Genomic DNA, 9,261 nt, shown 5'->3' with positions numbered 1-9,261 from the left:
AATGTTTTATAAGACTTGCTTTGGTCATGGTGTCTCTTCACAGGACTAGAACAGTAACTAAGATATCGTGTTACCATGATCGTATGTCACACCTGAGGAAATTAGTATTCATTTGAGAATGTCATTTAATCACCAGGCCATGTCCAGGAGTCCTCAATTATCTCTTCAAAAAAGTCTTCTATAGCTTTGGATTTTGCTTTTTATTGAAAATAGTATCCAGTCAAGTTCATATATTACATTTGATTTTTATTATTATTTTTTTTGTTTTTGTTTTTTGGTTTTTCGAGACAGGGTTTCTCTGTGTAGACTTGGCTGTCCTGGACTCACTTTGTAGAGCAGGCTGGCCTCAAACTCACAGCGATCCACCTGCCTCTGCCTCCCAAGTGCTGGGATTAAAGGTGTGTGCCACCACAGCCCTGGGCACATTTAATTATTTTAAGGGTTTTACTGTTTAACCCTGGCTCTCCTGGAACTTACTATATAGACCAGGCTTGCCTTGAACTCATAGAAATCCATCTACCTTAGCCCCCCAACTCCTGGGATTAGAGTGTGTGCCACCAAACCCAGCCCTGCATTTGCTTTTAATTCTTTATTTCTTGGTTCTGGAACTTATCTGGTTTATTGGTTTTTTTCCCCTCCAATAATGTTGATTTGAGAGAATCCAAGCCAGTTGCCATAACAAGTAATCCATGCTATGAATTTTCCTTACTAGCCGGGCGTGGTGGCGCATGCCTTTAATCCCAGCACTAGGGAGGCAGGGGCAGGCAGATCACTGTAAGTTCGAGGCCAAGCTGGTCCACAAAATGAGTCCAGGGCAGTCAAGGCTACACAGAGAGATCCTGTCTCAAAAAAACAGAAAAAAAAAAAAAAAAGAGAGAGAGAGAGAGAGAGAGAATTTTTCTCAGTGGCCTTTTTTGTTTGTTTGTGTTGGTTTTGTGAGACAGGGTTTCTCTGTGTAGCCTTGGCTATCCTAGACTCGCTTTGTAGACCAGGCTGGCCTGGAACTCACAGTGATCCACCTGCCTCTGCCTCCCAAGTGCTGGGATTACAGGTGTGCACCACCATGCCTAGCCCCCTTACTGGCTTTTCATTCCAGCCATCTTCCACAGGAGGAAGGGTGAGAAGAGAGCCTCCCTTTCAAATAAAAAATTCTAAAGGAAATAAAAGTTGGGAGAGGAGTTGAGATGTAGTTCAGTGGCAGAGTCCTCACAGAGTATGTTTGTGGGTGTAGGTTCAATTACACACACACACACACACACACACACACACACACACACACACACACACACACAGACGGGGCATGTTAAGGTAGCTAGAACCTACAATGGGTAATCTATCCAGTGCCATCCTGATGGGATTTACAGTGACCTAGAAGATGTCCCCCAGGGCATACCTTTCCTGAAAGGTTGGCTAAGGAGGGAAAACCCAAAACCAAGAGCCTAGCACCAGCACTCCTCTTTCTCTCTCTCTCTCTGCTTCCCAACTGCAGATGCAGCATGTCCAGTGCCTCACGTTCCTGCTGTTGTAACTCCCCTGCCAGAAGGGACCATACTCCAAAATTGTGAGCCAAAATAACCCTTCTTTCCTTCCTTCCCTTTCTTATCCCCTCCCTCCCTCCCTCCTTCCTTTCTTCCCTATCTTACTTTTGTCAAGTAGTTTCTTACATCAAGAAAAGTCACTAGTATAATGCACCTCCCTATCTGCCTTTGCAGCGAGCATGAACTGCCCCTGGATGGCCCGGACTAGGGCCTAGGCATGTCCCTTTCTCATGGGTACAATGGAAAAGAGGCTACAGATGTCCATCGGCCTAATTTGTATACCCCAAACTCTGCCCTTTGAAAAGAAAATGTATTCTTTCAAAGAAGTAGACCCCAACCCCTAAAATGTCATGGGCATTTATTCTCAGGGACCCAGAACCACTTCTGACCCTGTGTGCTGTTCCTGAGCCCTGAGTAGAAGGTGGAGCTGAGGGATCATGGCCTGAAGCCAAGCATTGATCCTTCCAACTTCGTGCAGTATCCAGCTTTGATATCAAGTGACCTGGACAGCTGGGCCAGTCTTGAGCAGGTGGGATTATAAAAGGCCCTCCTCCATCAGAACCCACAAATCCTGGAGTGACTTGCACAACTCAACCAATCTCCAGCCCCTGCCCTTCAGGTATGTCAGGTAGAACTGCGTCTATATCCTAAACGCTGTTAGAGACGGATAACTGGGGGTGGGGGGATCCTGTGGAAACTGAGGGAGGTGTGAGGTTTTCCTTCTTGCTTTTCAGCCCTGAATGTGTGTGTGTGTGTGTGTGTGTGTCTGTCTGTCTGTCTGTCTGTCTGTCATAACACCACAGCTTGTCTGTGATCAGAGGACAATTTTCAGGAGTCAATTCTCTCACTCCGCTATGTAGAGTCCAGAAATCAAACTCAGATTGTCATGCTTGCCAGAAAGTGCTTTTTTCCACTGAGCCATCTCATTGGCCCTCTATCTTTAATTAAGTAGCTTTACCCAGGTTATTTCTTTCATTCTTTTCCTTTTTTTTTTTTTTTTTTTTGTTTGAGACAGAGTTTCTCTGTGTAGTCTTAGCTGTCCTGGACTCACTTTGTAGACCAGGCTAGCCTCGAACTCACAGTGATCCACCTGCCTCTGCATCCCAGTGCTGGGATTAAAGGCATGTGCCACCACACCCAGCACAACCAGGCTATTTATAAGAACAGTTGCCTGGAGTGAAGAGATTAGGGGGAGAATACCCACGTGGCATTGTGTAGCCCTGGACCTGGCTATCACCTACTTTAGCCCCCAAGCCCAGAGGTAAAGGAAGACTCATTTTTGGAGGAGGTACCTCTGCTTGATATTGATAGTGACTGGGAGAGGGGGAATATCACATGTCACTGATATCATCCCAGGGACACTGGCCTTCTGCTGCCTGGGCAAGAGGGCATCTTTTGTTCCTTGGGAGCATAGAGGGTACCAACAGGGAGCCCACAATGTGTTGGGCCCTTTGGCAGAAAGCCCAGCAAACACTCTGTGATTTTAGCTTCACTGTTTTGGAGTGGTTGCTTGCATCCACTCCAGTCTCAGAACTGGAAATGAGAGAGGTAGACAGGGAGCCTGGGATGGAAATCCAGACACTAAAGGTGGTGAGTGCAAGGTTCCTTTCCAGCCCTTGGATTTTGTGATGGGGTAAGGGCAAATCCCTAAGGGAACAGGACATGTGACAGGTATGTCTTCATTTTTCTGACGTGTAGCTGAAAGCCAAGCATAGAATGTCTGTCAGCGCCTACTGAATGAGTGAAGGAAAGGATAAATGGAAGGTCCAGAAGCCATCCTCAACCACCCTGTCTTCCCATTTCCCCTGCAGCTGGTACAGATGGCATTGTACATCCCCTCACCCACGGAGCTGCTCCTGGCCACAGCCGTATTCTGCATAGTATTCTGGGTGGTCAGAGCTTCCAGAACCCAGGTCCCCAAAGGCCTGAAGACTCCACCCGGACCCTGGGGCTGGCCCTTCATTGGGCACATGTTGACCCTGGGGAAGAACCCACACCTGTCGCTGACAAAGCTGAGCAAACAGTATGGGGATGTACTGCAGATTCGCATTGGCTCCACACCTGTGGTGGTGCTGAGTGGCCTGGACACCATCCGGCAGGCCCTGGTGCGGCAGGGGGATGACTTCAAGGGCCGGCCAGACCTCTACAGCTTCACACTTATCACTAACGGCCAGAGCATGACTTTCAACCCAGACTCTGGACCGGTGTGGGCTGCCCGCCGGCGCCTGGCCATGGATGCCCTGAAGAGTTTCTCCATAGCCTCAGACCCGACATCAGCATCCTCCTGCTACTTGGAGGAGCACGTGAGCAAGGAGGCTAACCATCTACTCAGCAAGTTCCAGACTCTGATGGCAGAAGTTGGCCATTTCGAACCCATCAACCAGGTGGTAGAATCGGTGGCTAACGTCATCGGAGCCATGTGCTTTGGGAAGACTTTCCCCCAGAAGAGCGAGGAAATGCTGAACATCGTGAAGAACAGCAGTGACTTTGTGGAGAACGCCACCTCAGGGAATGCTGTGGACTTCTTCCCCATCCTGCGCTACCTGCCCAACCCAGGCCTCAAGAAGTTTAAGAACTTCAATGATAGCTTTGTGCTGTTTCTGCAGAAAACAGTCCAGGAGCACTATAAAGACTTCAACAAGGTGAGGATGGGAGGCATGGCTGTAAACCTAACCACCATCACAGGCCCAGAGAATGCCCCTCAAATCCTACTCCAAGGTACTTGGACTGCCATGTGCTGCCAAGGCTTAGGAAAGTTCCGGGCCACTCAGTAGCTGTGTGACCTGATGCCATCTCTTCTTCCTTATAGCTTCCCTCTAGGGCCCCAGAAAGCACAGGTGTGTGCATGGAGCCCTGGCACAGCTTTGCAATGTGGGGTGTCACTAATTTAAAGGCTTTTTATTGTTCTGCATGAAAATGAACCTCAGCAAAGGCTAAGCCCCAGATTTGGGTCACATTTCTTCCCTGTGTTCACACCTACTTCTTCCTCCTCTGAAACCCGACCCCTGAGGCTTTGGGAAAGAAATGTCAGGGACACTTGCTCTATTTAGGGCTGATACCAGTTTTAAAATCTGAGCCCCAGCTCAAGGCAGCTCCCAGGCCTTGGGGACATGTCAAATAGTTATGGGCAACGCTTGGCATTGCCCTAACTTGTTCCCCTAAATTTGTGTCTTCCCAGGACAGTATCCAGGACATCACAGGTGCCCTGTTCAAGCACAGTGAGAATTCCAAGGACCGTGGTGGCCTCATCCCTCAGGAGAAGATTGTCAACATTGTCAATGATATCTTTGGAGCTGGTAGGGCACAGGGACACACACACACACAGACACACAAACACACACACGCTACACCCATCAAGTTTCTCCTAGGAGAAACTCAACCAAGCCCTCTCTTTTTGGGGCTTGGGTTTCCCCACCTGGCAAGGAAAAGAACTCTACAAGAGCCGGGCGTGGTGGCGCACACCTTTCATCCCAGCACTCGGGAGGCAGGGGCAGGCGGATCGCTGTGAGTTCGAGGCCAGCCTGGTCTACAAAGTGAGTCCAGGATGGCCAAGGCTACACAGAGAAACCCTGTCTCGAAAAACCAAAAAAAGAAAAAAAAGAACTCTACAACCTGGAAGTTCACTCCCATCACTCCAGCTGCTGACTATGAAACCAGTGTCTATTGCGTTTTGTGTGTTTGACTGGTTTGGTTTTGGATTCGGCTGGCTTTGACTTGTTCTGTTTGAGGCAAGATGTCACCTCTGTATCCCAGGCTGGCCTCAAACTTACAGCAATTCTCCTGCTGCAGATTCCCTAGTGGTGTTAGGATTCTAGGTAGAAGCCACCACACTCAGCTTCCAAGTGTCTATTGAGCACTCGGACCTTTCCTCAAGATACACAGGGGTGGCAGGCAGAGAGAAATAAAGCTCGCTCTGTTTATGGCTTCTCCCTGTTTTCTTTTCTTCTGCACCCTATGCCCTGCTGCCCAGGATTTGACACAGTCACAACAGCCATCACCTGGAGCCTTTTGCTACTTGTGACACACCCCAAGGTGCAGAGGAAGATCCATAAGGAACTGGGTATGTGTTGCTCCCAAGCCTAAAGTCAGAGAAGCCTCGAGGCTCCGGGTCACTTATCAACAAATGCATGTTTCTGTGTCTGGTCTGCTATGTGTAAGTCCTAGGCATATGGCTCGCTCCACTTGTCCAGATAAGGTATTAGAGGGGTGCCGTATTGTGGGATCTCAGAAACATGAGTAAACACAGTCCAGCATAGACAGAGCCATAGTTGTATAACAGGGACACGCATGCATGGAGCAGATAGAAATTCCCATAAGCTCTGCCTGTGTTTTGCAGACACGGTGATTGGCAGGGATCGGCAACCACGGCTTTCTGACAGACCCCAGCTGCCCTATATGGAGGCCTTCATGTTGGAGATCTACCGATACACATCCTTTGTCCCCTTCACCATCCCCCACAGGTAATGCCCCTGTCCTTTGCCCAGCCCCCAAGTTCTCATACTGTTCCTCCACACAGCCTCTCAGCTCCGCCCCCAACTCGGGATCTACCTCATTTGTGAAGCATCTTCAGCTCCTGACCTCAGCCCTGGGTCTAGCCCACTCATTCCCATGTGGCATCAGCGGTCACTCACTTCCATTCGTATTTACTCCCTATGGGCATCTTCTTCAGCCAGGCCCTCCAAGCGAGCCCCCTGCCAACTCGGCTTAAGCGGAACCTTCTGCCTGGAAAGACTTCTTCTATCCATGTATCTGGTTCCCAAATTCTACTCTTGCCCAATGTCAACCCTGACATGTGTGTGCCCTTCCATCTGGAAGCTCCTTTTGGCTCCTCCAGGAAATAGATCTCCATTCTCCAATGATTTGCAAACTGTCCAGCCCACGTCCCTTGATTGTAAGAGCGAGCATTTGCTTCCACTCACACTTTAGCCCAGTTGTTCCTTGTACCAAAGGCTGCAGACTCTCCAGCATGAGCCCCAACCACCAACCACCACTGGTTTCTCAGCTCCAGAGACTGTCCCAGTGCACCTCTGAGCAAAAAGAGAGTCTAGTAAGCAAGTGTAGAAGTGGAAGAACTGGATCCCAGAAAAGGGAAACATAGTTGCCCGGGGTTGCCTACCCCTCACATGACCTCCCAGTACCAAGTGTGGAGACTGTGGTAGGCAGACACTGGGATGGAGAGGAAAGAGGAGTAAGCCATGTCTCAGCTTTTCCAAGCCCAGAGCTGGACGGAGCTCTCTTCTTTCCTCAGCACAACGAGGGACACCTCCCTGAACGGCTTCCACATTCCCAAGGAGCGCTGTATCTTCATAAACCAGTGGCAGGTCAACCATGATGAGTGAGTACAGGTTCCTCATGGGGAAAAGTGCATGCTCAGCAATCGGGAAGGCTGTCTGTCCCCCCAGGCAACACACACACATAAGGAACAGCTCAGTGTTAGGTAGCCCTTTCTGAGTGACACTATTTAGACCCTGCTTCTCAAACTCCAGTGTACGGAGAACTTACTAGATATCGGTGTGGATGGCAAATGCCAGTAAGCCAGCCTACTTGGGAGGCTGGAGCAGGAGGATTACAATGAGTTCAAGGCCAGTCTGGGATTCTTGGTAAGTTTTAGGCTAGCCTAGGCTCCATACCTGTTGAAAGAAAGAAGAAAGAAGGGAAGGAAGGAAGGAAGGAAGGAAGGAAGGAAGGAAGGGAGGGAGGGAAAATTGAGTAGGAAGTTTCCCAATTCCCGAAGGTTCCAGGCTGCTGTATAATAAAGATTCCTCAAATGACTTGTGAGAATGGTCTAATGATTTCCTTGGAAAAGTCCACTCTAGTGTGTAGGTAGGAGATCCATCCAAACCAGGACATACTGCAGACGAGAACACCCTTCATATCTGTATTATCAACTTTTTAGCCCAGAGTAGTATGCATAAGCTGAGCAAGCCAGGGATCTCCCTTGCAACTGGCCTGTTGGGAATAGGAAGGAGAGGAACGTATTTCCCTTCTTTCAATTTCCATTCGAGAAAGTATTACATCTTTGAAGTTTGAATTTACAAATCAGAACTGGAGCTATAGCTCACTGGCAGTATATGTGAGGTTCAATTCCCAGAACCACATCAAAAAAAAAAAAAAAAAAAAAAAGGAAGTAAAACAAATGTTAGTTAAAACCACTATCTTGGACCATGGAAAAAGGTCAGAAGTTCAAACAAGGTGACCCTGGGTTTACAGATGGTGTTTAAGGCCAACTTTAGATGCAGGAGACCCAGGCTCAAGACAAACACAAAAAGAACAGTAACAAAAGAAAGTAAACACCAAGTTTGGTGCCTTCTCCACAAGGCTTCCATTCCCCTTCCGTCCCAGAGCCCACGCAGCTCAGGCTCCATCTCTTCCTCTTGCAGGAAGCAGTGGGAAGACCCCTTTGAGTTCCGCCCGGAGCGCTTTCTTACTGATAACGAGGAGGCCATCAACAAGACCCTGAGTGAGAAGGTGATGCTCTTTGGCCTGGGAAAGCGCCGCTGCATTGGGGAGATCCCAGCCAAGTGGGAAGTCTTCCTCTTCTTAGCCATCCTGCTGCAGCAGCTGGAGTTCAGCGTGCCACCAGGCGTGAAGGTGGACCTGACACCGTGCTATGGGCTGACCATGAAGCCTGTGAACCCAGTACACATGCAGGCATGGCCACGCTTTTCCAAGTGAAGATGGCCGAGGCAGGGAGGGAGGCACCCATGGGGCCAGCACCTTTGTTTCTTTTCCTTTCTTTTTAAATAAAAGCTTCTTTGAAGTACGGTTCTTTCACCATATTATTCATCTCCAGTCAATTTTAGGATATTGTCCATCATGCCCTCCCCAACCCATACTCTTTAAGGTTTATGACTGTTCCCCCTAAGTCTTACTTGCCCCACCACAGGCTAATCCAGTTTTTGACTCAATAGATTTACCTACTCCAGCCCTTTCATATAAATCCAATGACTTAAGGTCTGTGACTGGCTTTTTTCATTTAACACAGTTCTTTCCGACTTCATTCATGTCGTCATGTAGGTTAATAGGTCTTGCTTTCTTGAGTCCTGGGACTCAAAACGGGCCTCATTCTATTTCCTCATAGTCGATTGTGGGCATTTATTTATCTGCTTTCCCCTCATGTTCCTCTTCTAGAACTTGAGTCTCTGAACACTTGAAAGGGACAGAGAGGAAGGAATCCAGCCTGTGACGAATAGGTAACTCCTCTGTCCTGTCCTCAAAAAAAAAAACAGAAGGTGTGATTTCTCATGGTCAGGGGAGAATAACAACCGCAGATGCATTTGGATTGACTGGAAATAGGGACCTGGGGGGATGATTCTGTGGGTAAAAGCGATTGCTGGACAAGCTTGAGGACCTACGTTTGAATTTCAAGCACTCACATGAAACAGGGAGACACAGCCATACTTGCTTGTAACCCCAAAGCTATGGGACAGAGACAAGGAGATCCTGGAAGGTTACTGGCCAGCCTAGCCAAACAGCCAGCTCCTGACTCAGTGAGAAACCCTGTCTCAGAAGAACAAGGCAGAGAGTGATGGAGTTAATCACACAGAGAAACCCTATCTCAAAAATAAATAAATGGGGGGTGGGGGGCTGGAGAGATGGCTCAGAGGTTAAGAGCACTGACTGCTCTTCCAGAGGTCCTGAGTTCAATTCCCAGCAACCACATGGTGCCTTACAGCCATCTATAGCGTGATCTGATGCCCTTTTCTGGCCTGCAGGTGTACAT

At 48.6% G+C, this 9,261-nt stretch overlaps 1 protein-coding gene across 1 annotated transcript; it reads left to right on the top strand.

The window, feature by feature from the left end:
- The first annotated feature begins 3,280 nt into the window (after nt 1-3,280).
- On the top strand, nt 3,281-8,302 carry LOC127198535 (cytochrome P450 1A2). Its single transcript, XM_051156533.1, has 6 exons — nt 3,281-4,180; nt 4,717-4,834; nt 5,509-5,598; nt 5,875-5,998; nt 6,787-6,873; nt 7,919-8,302. Exons 1-6 carry the CDS (start codon nt 3,296-3,298, stop codon nt 8,211-8,213), a joined length of 1,599 nt encoding a protein of 532 aa, XP_051012490.1. The 5' UTR covers nt 3,281-3,295; the 3' UTR covers nt 8,214-8,302.
- The last annotated feature ends 959 nt before the right edge of the window (nt 8,303-9,261 follow it).

Source organism: Acomys russatus, chromosome 14 (genome assembly GCF_903995435.1).
Source record: "Acomys russatus chromosome 14, mAcoRus1.1, whole genome shotgun sequence".
In the NCBI taxonomy this organism is placed as follows: Eukaryota; Metazoa; Chordata; class Mammalia; order Rodentia; family Muridae; genus Acomys; species Acomys russatus.
This window is presented reverse-complemented; position numbering and strand designations above follow the sequence as displayed.

Coding starts and splice junctions, on each gene's coding strand:
- LOC127198535 (XM_051156533.1), top strand. CDS start 3,296: ATGGAAGGTCCAGAAGCCATCCTCAACCACCCTGTCTTCCCATTTCCC. Junction 5,599..5,874: donor GAAGATCCATAAGGAACTGG/GTATGTGTTGCT, acceptor TGTGTTTTGCAG/ACACGGTGATTGGCAGGGAT. Junction 6,874..7,918: donor TGGCAGGTCAACCATGATGA/GTGAGTACAGGT, acceptor TTCCTCTTGCAG/GAAGCAGTGGGAAGACCCCT.